Source organism: Triturus cristatus, chromosome 7 (assembly GCF_964204655.1).
Source record: "Triturus cristatus chromosome 7, aTriCri1.1, whole genome shotgun sequence".
Classification (NCBI taxonomy): Eukaryota; Metazoa; Chordata; class Amphibia; order Caudata; family Salamandridae; genus Triturus; species Triturus cristatus.
In genome coordinates, this window is record NC_140590.1 from 1589740131 (window position 1) to 1589760531 (window position 20401).

General features: G+C 44.7%; 1 protein-coding gene across 2 annotated transcripts in view; it reads right to left on the minus strand.

Annotated features, from left to right (window-relative positions):
* The window catches only part of LOC146812445 (opsin-5-like), a 665928-nt gene that overhangs the window by 289729 nt on the left and 355798 nt on the right, over window positions 1–20401 (minus strand). For both annotated transcript variants that reach the window (XM_085614598.1, XM_085614597.1), the window contains one exon: window positions 5183–5345. In XM_085614598.1, the coding sequence (XP_085470724.1) occupies window positions 5183–5345 (163 nt within the window). The remainder of the gene's footprint in view (window positions 1–5182; window positions 5346–20401) is intronic.

A 20401-nucleotide genomic window follows, 5' to 3' on the forward strand; every position in this document is an offset into this window, starting at 1 on the left:
GTGTTTGCAGATTTATAGTGCCATTTTGACCTGGCAAATTAAACCTTTTGGCATGCCTAAACCTCCCTTTTTAATACATATTACTCACCCCTAGGATAAGAATTAAACAGCCCATAGGATTAGGTGCTGTGTATTTAAAAAGTTGGACATATATTTTCAGCCATTAGGGTTCCCCTCACAGGTCTCAACAGGAGGAGTAGTTCTTCTTGTCTTTCACATGTCCAGTAGTGTTCTGAGGAAGGTACCCGGGCCGGGTGCCACATTAATGCCTGGCCCTATCATGCGGGTGGGGGTGACTTCCAGGCCCTTACTAAACAATAGGTAAAAAGTTCATCAGAGTAACCCTACCTACCTTTGCAGCATTTCCTTTGTGCCCTACTGTAAGTACGCTCCCAGTGGGATTGGGGCCTGACTGGCTAGAAAGACAAAAACGAGAAGGACCTAGGTGTGAGCTACAGCCTCCAGTGACAGGGTAGGCATTCTTTTAAGATATGCAATGGGCTGGGCACAGCCCCAGGCCATTCTGTCAAATGAAGGTCAACTTCTCCTCACATACGATGCCTTTCATCTAATTTCCCATCTCATTAAGGAGTATCCCCGAGTGACAATTGGAAGCTCAGGCAAATGGTCTTCTAGAGGCTTTAGGCAGGTTAAATGTAACTTTTTTAAAGTACCTTTTGTAAAATATTTGTTATAAGTATGACTGTACCAAAGATTTGGATTTGTAATAAATATTTGGAAAAGTTCAAAAATTAACTTTTTATCTGATTCCTTTAGGCGATTACATTATTTACTGTTAATAATGTTTGTCAGTGCTTACCGTACTAGAGTGAACATTGCCTTTAGGGCATTGTCATTTTAAGACAATTTTAATATTAAACTTTTAGATGTCTTACTTTTAACCTGTTGAGTGCGTGCGTCGGCCAACGGCGCACGAGCGTTGGCCGACGTGGCCCCGCCCACTCAATAAAACTCCCGCACCGCGGCGGAATTTGTACAGCGGTTAAGGAGTTAAATATCATGCACTGCGACTTATGAGTATTTAAGGCCTACTTAGGAGTGACTTATTATTATTTAAAAGGAGGGTTTAGATCCGTAAAAAGGGATTATTTGGATAGGTGTAATTTTCAGTGTAAATCTGCACAGCCAAGTGACTGATGGCTGGCCTGCAGCCACATTTTGCATTGCCACTCTAATTATGGTACACTGCCTGCTGTTGTCCATTAGCGCCATTTAACCTACAGGCCCTGGGTAAACGTTGTACCTTATACTAGGGACTTTTAGATAAGTTAAGTGTGCCAATCAAGGATTTAGCCAATTTACATGTTTTAGGTGTCTGAGCACACGCAGTGGGTACTGGACAGCAGTGTTACATTGTGCGGCTCCAAACATCAACAATAAAGTATAACAAAAAATGGGGATGACAACGCAAAAGGGGGCATTTTCCTACAGCCGTCCGTCGCAGCATCCTAATTTGCTGCCCTGCATTGAGTGAAGAGGAAACCACAGCGCAGCACCTTATCAACAAACATTGGCCCGCTACTAGTGGTATTTTCTGCACAGGTAGGCAAACAGGCTTGAACGACACATAGCTTCTAGCGGAAGAGAGCATACACAATCTTACATGGGATTTTTACTGGAAGGATATCCTCTCAGTACAAATTCCTATCCGTAGACAACTGCAGAAGGGTCTTGTGCTAACAGGCTTGCATGACACACGGCCTCTCACTGTAGTGCAGAAGAGAGTGCATGCATTGACTCCCGTAGGATTTTTACTGAACACATACTTTCCAGTACATTGGCTTTGGGTGGAAATGAACCCATTTCCCCTAGTTTCTCCTGCTTCCAGTAAGTGTTTTTGTTAGATGTAAAGTCCATTCAGACTATGTAATAGGGCTTAGCATCTAAATCTATGTGTTTTTCCAGATCCGCCACCAGTAACTTCTCTTTGACACACTAAGCGGCACCAAGTGGATTTGGTGCTGTGAAAACGAAACCTGTCCAGGGCAAAACACGTTTAGCACTGGAAAGTAAATCACTGCTGATGCTTTGCATCACACTAGCACTGGTGCACAACCTTAGTAAATCTGGACCACCAAGTGTAAGGTCCAGCATGACTAAACAGGAGTACAAGTGAATTTGAAGCTAATCCTAAATCTTTGCGTGTCGTAAATAACACGGGCCGAGGATTCAGATGATGCACACGTGTTCATCATAAGCAGGTAATGCCACAGAACCAGCTACCAGCCTACATCATCTGAGTCTAAGGAACATGACTGACTTGGGAAGTCTATGAAGAAGGCAGGAGATTTCAGCAGCAGCTCTGGAGCACTCATCTGCTTGGCTTCATGATGGTTTCTGGTGCCTCCTTTCTTCCTGCTTGCACAACCGCAGGATATGCACCCAAGAAAGGGTTGCGATGTGCATGCCTTAAGCAACATGCATGCTTGCCTTATGACTCTACAGCTACATTCAACTACAGAGCAGATGTGTTCTTGAGTCTATCACAAGGATAAGTCTTTCAGGGGGTCTCATATTGTGATGGAGCAAGCTGGTAGTATTTTAGAACTGGGACAGCGAGAAGGAGGATAATGTGCAGTTTCAGAATCGATCATGTGAATATCAGATAGGGTTTTTTATTAAGGTAAGCTCTTAAACATCAGACAGTTCGCCAGGGTATCAAAGTCTGCAGGAATTTCCTTTGAGCATAGGAAAGAAACAGTAGTTGCAAGTAAGTGTGTCCTCCTCTCCTCTCTGTAATGATGGATCCAACAGTGGCGGCCGGCACTGGTGAGCGCGGTGTGGCAGGGCAGGGCGCAGCAGAGGGGGAAGTCGACAGATGACGGAATTGGTATTATTTATTCAATTAAACCTATTCCACCATCTGTCGACTTCCCTTCCGCCCACCCTGCCCCTGCCTCACCCCAACGTGTTTACCTGTGCCGGCCGTGGCTGGGATCCAGTACCATTATCTAGGAGTAGGGCTGTGGAAAAAATGAGGGGACATCTTTGTGGGAGAATTTCAAGCGAGCCAGCATCGGGTCCTCTTGAGAGAACCCCAAAGGTTTGTACTGTCCCCTCCGTTCTCCACAACCACTTTTAGAGAAATACAAAAACCAGAATGTTGATAGCGGGATGCTATAAAACAGCCTGAAAGACAGAGAGATGGATAGTTAGATAAAGCAATGGATGGATGAATGGATAAACTAATACATAGACTGACAGACAGCTAGCCCTGAATAGAACAAGACAGTGCGCAACAAAGCAGAGAACAAAACAGGAGAACATAAACAATATGGAGAAGAAAGAGAAAACAAATGCAGAAGACAGCCAGAGGTAGCAAGAGGAGAGAGGCAATGGTAGAAAGTGAAGGCAGACAGATGAAGAGCGCGGATACCATAGGAAGAGAGACAGACATATGGGGGCATATAATCAAGGACAGCGATAATTATCGCAAATCGCGCTTAGTGCGATTCACACTATCGCTGTATTACATCGCCGTGTTAGTGACGTATTATCAACGTGTTGCTAACAGGCGATGTAATTCCAGCGAATAACAGGAATAGCGCGTGAAATCCAGCGAAGATTTCACAGCGCTAAGGAGAAGCTTGCTGATAGGGAAGTGTGGACCTAACATGGCAATCCACGTCCCATTATCAGTATGCCTAACTCATTTTAAAAGCAGGCGTTACATACCTGCGATACCCGCGGTTAGCATGGTTATTTCTATCGCTTCGCGGGTCTGCTGCACGGCTTGCTAATATCGCGAAGCCATGTTAGCGAGGAATTCAAAGTTGTTTAGCTAAGGAAAGCGTACTTTGCATGTCATTAGCGATATTGATCGCTGACATGCAAAGTAGCAAGGAAACACGCGTTAGCGCTTGTTAGCGTGTCCTTGCAAATAGGGTGATAAAAAGATCACCGCTTTTTCGGCGCTATGTGCCGAAAAAGCGGCGATGTTTCCCTTAATAATATGCCCCATGGAGAGTTAGCAGGCAGATAGAAAGACATATAGGGGCATATTATCAAGACAGGCGATAAAATTATTGCCGCTTTAGTGGCAGAAAACTGCCGCTAAAACGGCGATAATGGGCTTGATAATATGCTCTATGGAATTCCAATTGAAGCTCAGGTTAGATGTCCTTCACATCAAACATGGGCTTCAATTGGAATTCCATAGTAGGGCATATTATCAAGCCCATTATCGCCGTTTTAGCGGCAGTTTTCTGCCGCTAAAGCGGCGATAATTTTATCGCCTGTCTTGATAAAATGCCCCTAAGAATGGTGGGTAGGCAGACAGACAAGCAGATATTCAGGTAGGCAGACAGAAAGGTAAACAGACTGAAAAGTAGGCAGATATATACTGAAGGCAGATGGCAGGCAGATTGAAGCTAGCTAGGTACAGGGATGGAGAGGTGGATATATTGACTCATAATGTAGAGATAATCATGCTGTCTCACAGACTTGAGTTTATTGAATAAACTTGAGTTTATTCATAAAAGAAGAGCACACCCCCATAAACGTGAAACTGATGACTGAATATGACTTAAATGCAGTACTGGAAAGTAGGGGAATCCGGCAGATATTTCTAGGCGGAATCTGGAATCCAGCCGACCTAGGACAATAAACTGATTATATCCTGGTGTCACTAAGACACAATTCAGCAGCACCTTCTCATTGCCCGCATCTCGTTCAGTGCAGCAATATGCAGGCAGCGAGGAGGTTTTCTTATTTTCACTTCCAGCCATGCAGAAACAAAAGGCTGATTTAAAGGGCCATCAGCACTTCTTTTGGTCAGGTATCACCCTGACTGGGAGCTATCTGAAACCTAATGCCTAGCTGTCAATGCAAGGGAAGGAAACAAAGCATACATCTCATTACTTCACACGTACTTTAGACAATGATAATCCCCTCTTAATCGCATGGCACCGCAAACATCTCTGCAGCAGGTGTGTTAACCCAGGAAGATATTTTAAACTGTAGCCTCTTTGTGACCAATTAAGTAAGCCAGAACAGATTTGCTGCCACATTTGTCCATGTTGCTAATTTCTCTGCGAATTAAAAAAGTTTTTATATTGGTTCACTGTCAAGCTCCACCCCTTATGACCCCACCCCCTTTCCTATATCACACCTAATTTATGGGTTCCCAGATCACACTTTTTTCGATTCCTGCGCTGCTTACCTGTGTGCAAAGAGCGATGGGATAGCCAAAGGGAAGAGCGTCACCGTCATGCCCATGTCACTGACGGACAGATTAACGATGAAGAGTTCGGCGGGTTTGAGCGCGGATCGTTTGCGGTAGGCGATCAGCAAGAGTACGGAGTTCCCACACATCGAGAGGAGGCCTGAAGAAGGCGAAACAGACTGTTAATATCCACAGGCACCTACCAAACCCCACTCCCCTTTCTAAAAGCTCTTAGGCCCCCAACTACGGCAGGCCCGATTCATTGCAAAATACGCAGTAACTCTTGTCACTGGACATGTCACAGTTACGATATGTGCGGTAAGCACTGCACTCCCTGCATATTACCACAGCACATTTTGGAGGTAAAACTTGCAGAAATTTACCTTGTAAAAAAATGCCCGACAAATATTAGTAAATGTGGATTTGGGTGCTCTAAGCACCAAAATCTGAACCATAGACCCCATTTTCTCTGACAATATTCAACAATGTATGTCATTTATCGCACTTTTCATTCCCTATACCACTGGTTTGAGAGTAAAATGCAACTATAATTGGGGTGTGGTGGGTCCCTCATACTCTTCAGTCCTGGTGCTAGCACAGCCCTGTACTGCCCCTGGGGCCTAACCAGCAGAGGAGGATTCTAGTCACGCAGGGTTATTCAGTTCAAAGAGTCCTGCTCTATAGGTTGTCTCTACCTTCCCAGGCTCCTGGGCCTTCCCGCCTCCCACAGCTCCGACCCCGCAGGTGAGCGTTTCTCATCCATTTGTTCACTGAGGGGCAGATTTACAAGCCCCTTGCGCCACTTTTGCGTCACTTTTAACATGGGAATGCTGGTGTCGAGATGTGAGTGTGGACAGCATGGTCTGGTGAAGCGCAGCCTGTGGGAATGGAGGAGGCATGCTCACCTGCTGAACTGGAGCTTCCCTGCTTCTGTTCCCCTTATGGCGGGTGTCCTGCTCCCTACTCGGCATTCTCCTAGACTCCGTTATGGCTTTCAGGTTCTGGTGCCCAGGAGAAGGGTGTGGACACTCTGTGTCATCACAAGTGTTGTCCCAGTACAGGCAACCAAATGTATTCTGGATGCTGTAGTTTTGGTGTGCTTACATTGAACTAATTAGATTAATACAAAAGTTGGAAATGATTTATGGATTAAAGTCTTGTGACTGGGAACAGTATCCTGGATGGCATGGGGAGGAATGGCCACTCTAGACCTGCCTGCTTCATTTCAGTGCTGTGTGTGTGCTGTGCAGAAATCTATTGTCCTACCTCTACACACAGGGCATTTATTTAGTGATAATGCTGATAATGGTGATAATGGTACAGGTCTGGAAGTACAGTAGGCTGGAAGTACAGTAGGCCCTATGCTCTCTTGCTTGGAGTCAGCTAAATTAAAGTTTCACAGGGAGGAGATGTGGCCTAGTAGCCAGACTTTTTGACTTTGAAACATAGGAAACCAGATTTGAATCCTGCCCCTGGCTCAGCATAAACTGTGGGCAAATCACTCACGCCCCTGTGGAGCACAGACCCCTGAACAATATGTAACATGTCCTGGCTCTTTTGTCAAGTGGTCTAATGCCTATGGGCCAGGTTCACTCGATAAAAAATCTGCAAAGCACAGATGGCCCATTGTTGAAATGAAATGCCATCCCCAGTGTTCTCAGCCTGAATGTTGAAACAAGTCTCTTTAGAAAAAGAGAGAAACAACCTTGTAATTTATTCATAGAAGGTTCTTACATAGTTCTCTACTATGAGTTAGAACAGGGGTGAAAACAATACATTAGGTTTATTTTTGAAACATGATGTCTGCATGCATGTGTGCGGATAGTTTTCCAAACTGCCTGATCAACTCATGCTGGTCACTGCAGAAAGTATACTTAAGCTATAAGACTGTATATTCTTAATGTTTGATAAGCCTAGATAGCACAGATGTAAAAACTTCTGTTATAAGTCCTGGGGTCTAATATACAAGTGCTCCAGGGGTGCAACAGGCGTTTACGCCTGCTTACCACGCTCCCGGGGCACTTTGGTATTACAGAAGGGGCCGCAAATGCTTGTGCAGCTCCGTCTGAAATACCGATAGTGCTGGCGCACATAGAGCGCAAGCGCTATCTTCACAGGGCGTTCTCTCATTTGCATGAGGGCGTGTCCCAGGCAAATGAGGGAATCCCTTTGCCTCTGCACCCTCGCCATATTACAGATGCGGACATAGAGGCAAAGAAGCTCTCACGACTCGCACTGACAGTGCACCATCTAAAAGGTAGCGCATTGTCAGAGCGTCCCCTGATGGCCTCCTCTGCAGGGGATAAATGGGGTCCTATGGACACCCCAGACATCCGGTTACAGGCAGGTGTAGTCACTGCCGGATCTCTAATACCCTTCAAAAGTGCAGACGCCTGAACTGTGAAAAACAGAGCGGCTTTAAAGCAGCTGCGCCATTTCACCTGAATGTGCTGCTTCCAGGGCAGCTCGAGTTTGCAGCTGCCCTGAGGGCCGCACATTCAATCATAATACAGCTCATTAGAAAATGCGCATTTTGTGTAATGCGGTCCCAGAAGGTCATGTGCTCAAGCAGGTTCATAATTAATTTACTACTTCTCTAATCGATAAAAGAATTGTATGGAGCACTACAATTTAAGCGGAGTGTTAATGATTACTTCTTACTTCTTACAGATGTGCGGACAGACTTCGAATACCATTGTTGCAATGCAGCTGTGCCTCCTTGGCTGTTTGCACAACCACAAAGGGTCTCATTGATTTCTGAGTGTGAATCTCAATAAGTAAAAGTTGATACTTTACATTTAAAATTATTCAGCTTTAGCCCTTATTTAAGTGCCATATACATGGGCAACGGGCTGCTTGGAGTGGCCAGAGTGCACTCTTGTTTCTCTTCTAATGAATTAAGTCAAAGTCCAGTTTGAAACTTCTCCATTTTTCTCCTGGCGGAATTTGATCACCATGATCTAGTAGGTCTGTTCAATTACAAGTATAGCTATAAATGTCAATGTTTTCAGATCTTATGTTACCTTTCTCTTCTTTTGCATACCTGCAAAAAATTGTATATGTGAAAAAAAATTGAAATTCACATGGTCAGGTCATTTGTAGGCAATGTAGCTTTTCTAAACAAATAAAAAAGTTGAATTGATGGTTGACATGGAATTTGGTTTCTTTTCAGGATTGATACAAAAGTTTTTTCACAATGACAGTGCGGCGCATTAACCACCACACACGACTTGGCTCACCCTTGCATACCCATCCTTGATGCAAACATCCATCAATGACTCCTCCTCAGTGTGTTGAAATAAACACTGGAAAAGCATAATTCTGTCAGCAAAAAAGTTAAATACACTGTCACACACAAGAATTTATTTTCCCATATCCTGTCTTGTTCATCATAGTCTATAACGTCTATGTACTAAAGAAGAAAAAGATTTTTTTGAATACATGTTTTTGTTTTCTTACAATGTTGCTTTCAATTTAAAAAAATCCTTTATAAAAATAAATATTGTTGCATGGAAACACTTTTTAAATATTAGCACATTACATATTCCCTAACAAAAAGCACGTATTTTTCTATACATTGAAAGACATACCTCAAATCTCAGACAAATAATGAATGCTAAAAATGAAACTGAGGATGATGCTCAAAATGCAGGTAGAAATCTTTCCATTTGAGCTTTCTCACTACTTCTGGTGCCTTGTGTCCTTAAAGTCAATCCTCAAGGGCCTCTTGTGACCTTTTTCTGGTTGTGTTTCACTTTCAGTACTGCCTGTTGTTCTTTCCATGCTGATAAAGTGTATGATAATTCGCCCTCATGTAGGTTACTTTTGTGTGGGGGGGCTCTTTCCTCCATTCATCACAGAGCTCTTCTATTTTCTAGCCTGGTTAGTTTTACATCCTATAAAACTCTGTGTTGAACCTCAATAGGTTCAAGTTGGCTTCTGGTAGCGTGCACACTGATTTTATTCTATGTCTTCCTTTCAAGTCTATTGTTTGGGTTATATTTCCTGTGGTATTTGAGTACTATTGTCTCCTGGGCATTCACATTCCATTGTTTATACCATTCCTGGGGTAGGGGTGAAATCAGAGTGTCTCCCCTTTGGGGTGTCCTTAAATTCTGGCCTCTGAGTGATACTCTTTTTGTCTGGACCCTTGTTGGTGGACGCCGCTTGTTGTTTCCTTGGCCCTGTGGACTTGGGCTTGGTGCTGCGGACCTGGACTTGCTGCCGTTTCTACATCTCGCCGCACCCGCTTCGCGGGTGCTGCTTTGTGCAGCTGGTGGTGACGCTGCGAGGCGACTGGGTGGCTCAAACAGGGGAGGAGCATCGCACTACAGGGACTCACTCTCCCAGGAGTCCCTGCACGGCCCCTGACACCTGGCCTGCGCACTCTGTGAGCCCCGCCCCCGGACCGGCACCTTGTTAAAGGTCCCGCCTCTCCTGACACCTGTGGGATACTCTTTTTGTCTGGACCCTTGTTGGTGGACGCCGCTTGTTGTTTCCTTGGCCCTGTGGACTTGGGCTTGGTGCTGCGGACCTGGACTTGCTGCCGTTTCCACATCTCGCCGCACCCGCTTCGCGGGTGCTGCTTTGTGCAGCTGGTGGTGACGCTGCGAGGCGGCTGGGTGGCTCAAACAGGGGAGGAGCATCGCGCTGCAGGGACTCACTCTCCCAGGAGTCCCTGCACGGCCCCTGACACCTGGCCTGCGCACTCTGTGAGCCCCGCCCCCGGTCCGCCATATCCTATACTTATTTGGTTTTACTCCACGCTTCGCGGGACGCGAGCGGGTCGCGCCAGAAGAAGCCAGGGACAAGGGCAGGACCGTCTGTGGCCATCAGGGGCCGGAAGAGGCCGGGCTGGGCCATTTCTTGAAGTCGCCCTGGCAAGGAACATTGATTTGGCCCTTCCTATCCGGTGATATTTGCTTTCCCCTGTGAGACGCACTCAGGTTTCCCCTCTACCCCTCTGGGTAGTGTGCTGGTGTAAATTTGGGCCTGTTGTCCATCCTCAAATGCCGATGGCAACTCGCTCGAATAAATTGCGTAGAGGGGGGGGGGTGACTTTGTGAGCGGCACCATGGATCAATTTTTAACGCGTGCCTTTTCCATTGTAGAGAAGGAGATTGCCCTGACGGAGCGTAGACTCTCTCGGGAATCTCTTACCAACAAACGCTCATCCCTGGGCAACCTGGCACTAGCCTCATCTCCTGTCCATGTTCCTATTTCCCTGATTGATGATCCTTCACCTCATGATGACCAACGAGTTAACAGAATTGGGGCAAGCCTGAATAGGTTGTCTCTAATTGCCCAGGGTGGTGTTAATTTAATAGACCCAGATAGTCCTCTAACACTCCAGCTACCCTGTCCCGCAGTCACAAACTTTCCTGTGCCTCAGGCCTCTAATATTCTCTCCCCTCAGCCGGATTTTCAAGCACAGGTAGTGGGGGGAGCTGCTCCAGTCAAAAGGAAACGTGTTGTCAGCCCTCGTAGGGGGAATTTGTTCAAACCCCATAATAAGCTAAGGAAGAAAAATCTTCATAAGGGGGTTGCATTCGGTAAGAGCCCAGGGGTGGGGTTAGATCCCTTAAAAAATCAGCAGGCAGTAGCAGGGGTGGATAATCTCCAGCAACAGCCGATTGTAGGATTAGATCCGGCCTCACACTTTGGTGCGCCCTCGGAGAGCCTCTTGCTCCCTAAGTTTGAGTGCTTAGTGAAATCACTGATATTTCCGGTTATAGAGAGGTTAAAAAAACTGTCAGAGCGGGTGGATGCCTTTGAACAGACTGTCCTTGACAACTTTTTCTCGGTAAAATCCTTGATCAAATTGCACTCGAAAATTAGAGAGGATAGGCAATCTTCTCACTTTTCACCTGGGCCCCCTGCAAGGAGTCCGGGTCTAACATTAGTTACAGTGGAGAAGACACAGGTTGTAACCGGGGAAAGCGTGTTGTGTAATCCCACTCTGCATCCGGGGGGTGAGGGGGAGGTACTAGGGTCCCCACCTATGGTTAATAAAACACAGCCCAAAACCATTGGTAACTCGAAAAAACCCACCAAATCTGTTATGAAGACCACAGATCATTCAAAATTCGGTGCAGTAGCTTTGGCCAAGAATACCAATACTTCATGTAGCGCTCTTGTTGGTGGGTCCTGTCCAGTACCCTCAACCTCTTCTGCCATTTTAGTATCGAAAGTGCAGGAAAGAGGGAAGAAGGGGACTATAACTGCACCACATGTTAACCTTCCCCCTGGCTGTCAACCATTTGTGGTGGTCCTCACTGGGGTCCCCCCATTAAATACAGGCAGTCAAGAGTCGTATGCTGAGCTAAAAAACAAAACAGTGTTTTGGCTCAGAGAAAATAGACCTCTACCTGGTGATGTTGATGGTCGGATTATTCATGTGAGACGGGTTGGTTGGGTCGGCAACAGGCCAAAGAACCAAAAGGGAGATTGCATCCTAGTTAATTTTAGGGACCCGAGAGTAGCTAGGTTTATTTGTAGCCAGGAGTCTGACCGTGCACTTTCTGCCATTAGTACTTGTGATCTTGGCTACTTTTATCGGCCCTTACCATCGTATTGGCCTGGTAAACAGACTAACTGGGAGGGTAGGGGCTCTTGGTACCCCCGCTATGATACTCTTGACCCCAGTCTCATGTCTCGGAACGTCGGCCCTCGCCCATATTTATTGTGGCAGGATTGCTGATGGGATGATTATGGAGTGGCCAACCCGGGTCCTCCGGGAGCCGCTGGGGCTACATGCAGTGACTTAAGCGTTTCAGTATGCTTCGAGCCCCTTTGTGTTAGTGATCCTTCCTCACTTTCCTCTTTGGCCCCTTTGCATAGCTGCCAGAATGGGGATGCTCCTATTGGATCCAGCAGTGTTGCAAATGGAATTGAGTCGGCAACAATTGATGTTGGAAGCAACCTCATCTCCTCTAGGCCGACCCATGACTCCCTCCTATCTCATGTAGTGCAAGCCCCCAGCATTGCGAACCTTAAGGTTCTCAGCTGGAATGTGGCGGGCATAAGCCGTAATATAGAGCTGCCTGATTGGAACTCTTTTATTGAGTCCTTTGACATTTGTGCATTCCAGGAGACTTGGTCTGTAGAACCGCGGCACAAAGTGGGCTTTATGACCTTGTGTGTTGCCGCAAGCACATCCACCACGGGAAGGGGGCGCCCGTTGGGTGGGCTACTCATCTGGGTGAGACTTTCTTTGGGTTTGCACGTGAGGCAGCTCAAGACTAATTCCCCCGACTTAATGAGACTGTCTGTGAGGGGCTCTCGTAGTGGCAGTCCTCTGGAGATCTTTAACATCTATACCAGAAGCTTAAAAGGAGGTTTACCATCCCCGACCTTAGTGGCCTTGGAGGACGGGCTCAGGGAGTGCAACTCGAATTCATACATTCTAGTTATGGGGGATCTTAACTGCACGTACGAGCCACTTGCAGGGGACGATATCCTGGATACCCTAGGTGAGGACACCCGAAGAGGTATTCCTCCCCTCGATATAAGTCCAATCAAGAGATGGTCTCAACGTGCATTACAATTGAATGCACTCACACTGGAGTTTGGCCTAAGGGCGACCAATGGGAGATCCATCTCTGATCAGAACGGGGCACATACTTATAATAGGGTTGGACATACATCTAGGATAGATTACATCCTCTTAGATTTTCGTCTCTGGTCTCATTTGGTAGACATGGAGGTCGTTGCATCTACGGATAGCGACCACAACCCACTTTCTTTGAGCCTAACCCCCTTATGGTGTAAAAACATCAGTCGTGAAACCCCTCCTGTCATAAGGTTGACCGGAGAAGTCTGCCCCTCGAATTGCGGGAGGCGGTTAAAATGGGACAAGTTTGTCCTTGACGAGGAGAAGGTCACGGGCATAAGGGAAATCATGTCAAACATCTTACCAAGGTTATCAGCTGTTACATTAAATGCTGTTGAGGTTTCCTCCCTATTTAGTAGCACCATCAGATTAATAGGGGATCTTTTTGTTATCCCCACTCGAGTGGACGGCGATCGGAGGGCGTCTCGCCCCAAGGGTAACCCTGGCTGGTACTCCGCCCCCTGTCGGAAAGCGAAGCGGGAATTAATTTTGGCAGTGAAGAAAGGGGACGGAGGGTTAGTGGCGGCCGCGCGGAAGAAGTACAGGTCAGCACAACAGGTCGCAAAGAGAGACTGGGAGGACAAGTTCTGGAGCGACCTGAAATCCGCAAGTGCATAGAAAAATCCTAGGGGTTTTTGGAACGTAATTAGAGCCAAACACAGGCCCATAGATTCGCTCATTACTTGTAACATCTCTGAGGAGTCCTGGTTTGAGCACTTTTCTTCTCTCTACACCGTGAACATGGAGGATGAACTAGACCCTTTTGTCCCACCTATGTTTGGTTGCCATGACCCAGGGGCGGATGTCCTCTTCACAGCTAGGGAGGTTGAACACTCTATTAAATCCCTTGTCCCGTTAAAAGCTGCAGGGCCGGATGGTTTGCCTGGGGACCTGTTCCGCCTTAATTTGGGAGAGTGGGGGGTTCTCATTGCTTCCTTGCTTAATGCATCTAGGCTAGGAGCTTCATTCCCAGAGTCATGGATGGGTGCAGAGGTCGTCCCGATCTTTAAGAAAGGGTCCCGGGATGACCCAACTAACTATCGCCCCATAAGCTTGATAGACTCATCCCAAAAAGTGGCAGGGAAAGTAATTCTGAGTAGGGTTCTTCAATGGGTAGAAGAGAATAAAATATTGTCTGACTTCCAAGCAGGCTTCAGGGCTGGCACCGGGACCCTCGAACAGTCATTTCGACTGTTGATGCTTTACTGGAAGGTGGTAGTGATAGGCAAAGGCAGTCTGTATCTGGCATTTATTGACCTGCGGACTGCCTTTGACCTGGTACCCCGGGAGCGCCTGTGGCGGGTCTTGGCAAAACTAGGCATGCCCCCGTACCTACTGTGTCTAATAATAAAACTCCATGAGAACAACCTCGCGCAGGTGAGGTGGGGAACCCAGGGACAAAGGACTGCTCGTATTAAAGTTAGCAGGGGTGTGCGCCAGGGGTGCGTCCTCGCTCCCACCCTCTTCTCACTTTATATAAATGGGGTAGTGGACCATCTCCTTAAAATCCCAGCTGATACACCATCCTTGGCAGGGAGGAAGATCCCAACCCTACTATTCGCTGATGATACCCTGCTAATTTCCAAGACCCCGGCTGGCTTACAGAGTCTCTTGGATGGCTTTGATCAATTCTGCGTTCCTTGTTTTGAACCCCCCAAAAAACTTGGACGGCCTCCAGTGCTTAATATGGCTCCTTTGGAAAAGGTCAAGGAATTTGATTATTTGGGCATACGCCTCCTTGATAATATGAAGTGGGACAGTCACCTCTACAAAATGACCTTAAGCCATAAAAGGGTGGTGGGAGCTTTTCTGAAGGAGCAGAAGGCATCCTCTATGAAACCTATCGCCCCGGTGCTCGACATTTATGCTGCTAGAGGCGTTAGTGCGACGCTCTATGGAGCGGAGCTATGGGGCGCTCAGAATATGAGCCAGTTGGTGTGCTCAGAGAATAACTTTCTGAGGGGCTTGATGTCCCTTCCTAAGAGCACTCCTACTCTTCCCCTTCTGTTGGACATGGGGTGTCGTTCCATCCGGGACCAGGCCAGGCTGCGTCCTCTCTTGCTGTGGGCTCGCCTGTGGAGGGTTCCGGAACCGGCCAGTTATGCCGAGGGGCTAAAGGAGATTTTAGGCTTGTCTGGATGGGCAAAAATAAGGTGGTTAAGGGACGTGAAAAGCTTGCTGACAGATCTCGGTCTTGAGGGGGCTTGGCACTCTCGGTCTGCCCCTCCCAAAGCAGTCTTGAAGAACTTATACTGGTCTTGGGTAACAAGTAAAAGAAATACCGATCTTAACTTGTGCCATGCCTCCAGGGATTTCCTGCTTGTAAAGGATGTGGTAGTTCGGGAACCTTACTTGGACCTTATTACAATCTCCAGGGATAGAGCCCTGTTTTTCAAGTTCAGAATTGGTGTGTTGCCGGTGAGAATATTGACCGCACGGTGGAAACCTCCGGCCCAAACCAGACCCTATTGTCCTTTCTGCCCGTCGAAGACAGAGTCGATTCCCCACTTTTTGTTTGTATGCCCTGCCTACAAAGCGCCCCGCGCTAGGTGGCTAAAGCCACTGTGCAGGGAGTTGGGTACTCGACTATGCAGCGTTGCCCTGCGAATTTTGAGCTCAGATACCCAGCCGCTGTATGTTTGTGGCTTAGCCAAATACTTAAGCTGGGCATGGCTTATCAGGGCAAAAAGGCTTTTACTAATTGCTTAATAATGGTCCCTTGATTCGACCTTTTTTAGTTACTTATTGTTTATGTTTTTATAGGTTTTAATTAACTTTGTTGTGTTTTTATTGCTGTAATGCTTTTTAAGATAGTTTTTATCGAAAATAAAGCTACTTTGATTGATTGATTGATTGATTGATACAGTTTATTGGCTTTGAAAAAACACACATTCAATTGTTCCAACGTTAATTTTTGTTTCTGGTGTAATTTGTATGGCATGTGTGATTGACTTTCGCTTTGGTACATACTCATGATAGAAAGACTGGGATGAGGAGGACAGATGAGGAGGTAATGCCACAAATACTTTCTGCTAATCTTCATTACTTTGAGTCCTAGAATTCCTCGTCACAGTCCTACAGTCCTAGATAATTGTCCTCCCTGCCTGGGTGGCTTTACCCAAAGGGCCACTGAGGTGCTTATTTTTCAGGAATTATGGTAGGTGGAGTTCCTACCGCTATGCATTATTACTACTGTGAGTGTTCCTTCTAGAATAACAGATCAAAAGAAGGAAAGGACAGTTCTTTTTTTCATTATGTAAACTGCATCTGAATTTATGCAATGGTACATGGGAGCCTGTAGCTCCAGTATAAAAACCTATCCTTAATTTCCTTATAATACACAGGAATCTTCAATGCCTTTTTGAAAACCTGTTTTTAATTTCCTTATTACAATTGAGTGTGACATCTTTGGTGACCAGTAATAAGAAAATGATGTAGGTTGTCAACTGTAATTCCTTATTGCTGTTGAGTTGTGATATCATTATGCCCGCTGACAGCAGACAAGGTAAAAGGCAGACCACACAGCAACATTTCAGCTGCGGTTTAAACAACAAAAATGACAACTGGCTTTTCATTGTTTTTCTAAAATGAACAGTGATCAGCAGGCAACAATGTTTATTGAAACATGTTGATTTTGTGCATGTTATATATAATTACAGCAAACATAGAATATTCCATTCAAGTTTCTCCACCACATCCGGATCTACTGCAGTTGTTTTAAATTTGACTTACATTAAACTGATTATCCTCTCTTGGATCAAATTACTAACTGCTTTTTGGTGTGTTTAACCTCACATTACAGATTTTGCTTTTATCCTTAGGTCCTGCAACCATACTATCCATTTCGTAAGAAAAAGATTGATACCAAGGATTTAAGCTATTTGCGGCTAGAGTAATAATGTGCCCATGTAGTATAAAGATTACATTACTCTCTTCCCCGCATTAAAAAAATAAATCACCTTCCAGTTCCATGGCCTAATAAAGGAACTTGGCCTTCTCCCCATTCCTTTATAGGGTTACAGAGCTTCTCGGTGACTTGCATAATCCTTATGATGTATGGCATTCGGTACTTTATCTAAAATATAATGCAATGGACTGCAATCAGTGTTTAAAAACCTGTCTCTAACTTCCTTATTACAGTCAGGGGTCATGTTTCTAGTCATATGCAATAATGAAATGGCGAAGCTGCACGACTGTAAAACTTTGAGTTATGAAATTATTATGCCTGCTGCCAGAGCTAGCAGCCAGGAAGGAAAGCAGGTCTTAGAAAATAATCAGAGCTGCTGCTTAAACAACAAAAATTAGCACTGGGTTTTCCCTCTTCTGACTTTCTAAATGAACAGTGATGAGCATAAAGGAAATATTTATGACAACGTGTTTATTTTTGCACCCTGTGACTCATTACCAGAATAATAGAATCTTTGTTTATGCTTCTACACATCCTTAGCCGCAGAATTTTTATAATCCAATGAATATAAAACTTTTTCTAGTGTCTTTTTGCAAAAGGGTTTTTGGTGTGTTTCATTTTGCGTTAAGAATTCTACTTTTAATCTTCATGTCTGTATACCTTTGATCTCTTTCATGTGGAAGAGCTAGGCATAAGGGATTTAAGTGGGTTGTGGGAATATTTAGGATTTGACCATGTATTATAAGGAATAAAATACCCTCTGCCATACGTTAAAAGGATCTTGCAACTTACCTCGAAGTTCTATGACCTTAGAAAGGAACTCGTCCTTCAGCCTCATTTTTAGGTTGAGCGTGAGCCAGCGCGCAAGTGCTGCTCTGCAAAGAGCTGTGGTAGTTCAGTACAGAGAGAAGCTTCGCCCACTCACCCGCCCTTATTTTTCATTGGCTTGTGTGTTTGTCCTTCGTAACTGCTGTCTTCTGATTCATTATGAGGCTTCTTAATCCCTCCCTAGTACAGCCATGTTGTCATTTATATCCTCTCATGGCTACTGGCCCCTTTACTTGGTTGTTACATGGGGCGTGTACTATTTCCTTTTGGAGCAGGAGCCCGCGGCAGGAGACGGACCAGGTAAATGTGTGTTTTGGTGCCTTCCACCCCCCTACCGTTGTTGTACCTTTTTCCCCCCTCCCCCCTCCCTCCCGTTGTCCATGCCTTCTCCTCGCCTCCCCCACACCCTCAACCGCCCACCCTCCCGTTCTCTGTTATACCAAGTTGCCAACCATTTGCAATGCAATGGGTCTTGCGTAAATTTGAGACCTATTGCATTGCAAAAGCTTGTTCTATATGGACATAGAACGCATGCATGACCCACAGTATCAAGGGGGACTTTATCCCATGTAGGATGTGCCGTAACATAATGTGAGGTTATGTAACGTACCATAACATATCAATTTAACTATTCGAACACATTTTATTTAATATCATGAAATATCATTTTTTTGATTTCATATTGGTAAAACTATGTCTTATACTGAGATGCACTGAACAGACAAAATGAAGTTGGCCAAATCAAAGTTTTTTGTTTTGTTTCAGTGCGTTTACATCACCTCTGTGTCTCTTTGTTTATGAGCCAACCCCTCTCCAGGACCTGGAGTAAGACCATCAGCCATCGCTGATTTCACCTTCTCATGAGCTACTGTAAGATGTCCAGGTCATAATCTGAGATCATTCCCCTTGGACATATTTCTCTTTATATTGCTGTGGTCCCAAGGAACTTCCAGAGCAGCTTTGCCTGAGATGAACTTTGTAGTCCTCTCCAGATGAGAATGGAAAAAGTACATTTCTGCAGTTCAAAAGGGTAATCCTAAAAATGCATTATATGAAAATCCTTTCATCTGTATTTTATTAAAGAACTGTTGGTCACTTCTCCCTTTTCTTTATAGGGCTTTTGATTTTTTAGAGTTACTGGATTAACTCCAGGATTTACATTTCATTCAAGAGGGCACATGTTTTCTTTCTAAACCTGAATGTAATTATTAGGAATCATTTGTGGTAAACATTGATAGATTTACAAGTGAGTAACATTAGTTCTTTGATTGCATTTTAGGTTTCAACTATGCCTGGGCACACTTTTTTTATTCTGCCTGCAGAATGTTGGTAATTCTGCATTACTCTTGTAACACGGAATTACTGATAAATTAAAATTCCGCCGCTCTGCCAGAGGAATTAAATATTATGCAGTGGTTTGTAAAGTTTAGAAACCACTGCATACCACTCAGCGCTCTTGTATACTCAGCAGTAAATAAAACCTTTACTGTAAGGGTGCCGAGTGGTAAAAAAAGACAGTGTATTTTCTTAGGCAAAATGCATCCTCGCATACATTTTAGAGACAGAGGTGCATTTTGTGCTAAGAAAATAAAGTGAAATGTCCACTCCATCCCGTCGCAGAAATTGGCAGAATTTTAATGTAATTCCATGTGATTCCACTTAATCAAACTCAGTGAGTTCTGTCCACCCCTAGTTTCAACATGACCGTTAACAAACCCAATCCTTGGGTGAAATATTTATAGTATTTTGCCATTAATGTTTGCTTTTTGTATAGTATGTTAGGGATGTATTGCTTTGAAGGGGGTGTATTGCTAGTCCTTAAATATCAAAGTATGTGATTTGGAACAGCATTTTACTTCTACATAGGCTCACTGCTAATTTTCAGGGAGAGGATCACAAATTGCTGTTGGGGCACAGGACTAGAGAGTTTAGGCAAAGCTTTTTCTTGATTTTTATGGGCTCAAAAGAAATACGAAATAGACTTTCTACAAAGGGAAAGTATTTTTATCAAAACAAACAATTATTCTTGATAGAGTGTTTCACAAATTATTCGTTTGAGAATTACTTCAGTTCTAAATTTCACTTATGCCAGGCAGTTGGGAGGGAGGGAGGGAAGGTCATTGCATGGATGATTGAGAAGCAGAGAAAGGTCTACCCTCTCCATACAGTGCAACCCTTGTTAAAAGGTTGGCCATCGTTAACATTTGGACACAATGCCTAAGCTTGATAAAGGACACCATGACGGATGCATGATGTCCAGAAAAACGACAGCAACAACACCCATTTTTATTTGCAGTGGTCCACAGATCTGGTCGTAATACAGAAAACAAAAATAAAGATGACCAAAGGAAAGAAGACCAGAGAAAGGAAGAATAGTCTTCATCCCTTATCACGTATCACAATATGATGCAGTCTGATTTTGCAGGCCTCCCAAAAAAGTATGATTTTTAATTGTGATTTTGATAGTATATTATTAATTAAAACCATATTAGCCTTATTATCACACCTGAGCTCCTCAAGACTTGGTAAATGCACCAGAAGTTGAATTGATGAAGAGCAGTGGTTCTTAACCTTTTGACATCTGTGGACCCCACTTAATCATTACTGGAACCAGGGGACCCCCACTGAATCATTATTGGACTCCGGGGACACACTGAGCCATTACTTGAAGCATTTTTAATGATTTGAACCTCAAAACAATACACAACAAATATAGAAACAGGCATTCATTAAACAAACATACAAATAATGAAACATTTTATTTAATTCGCCAACAAATATAAAAAAATCAACATTTTAATAGGAAGGTTGGAGTTTTTCTAAATTCAATTGAGGACACTCATTGTCCATATTATATTCTGTTTGTTGC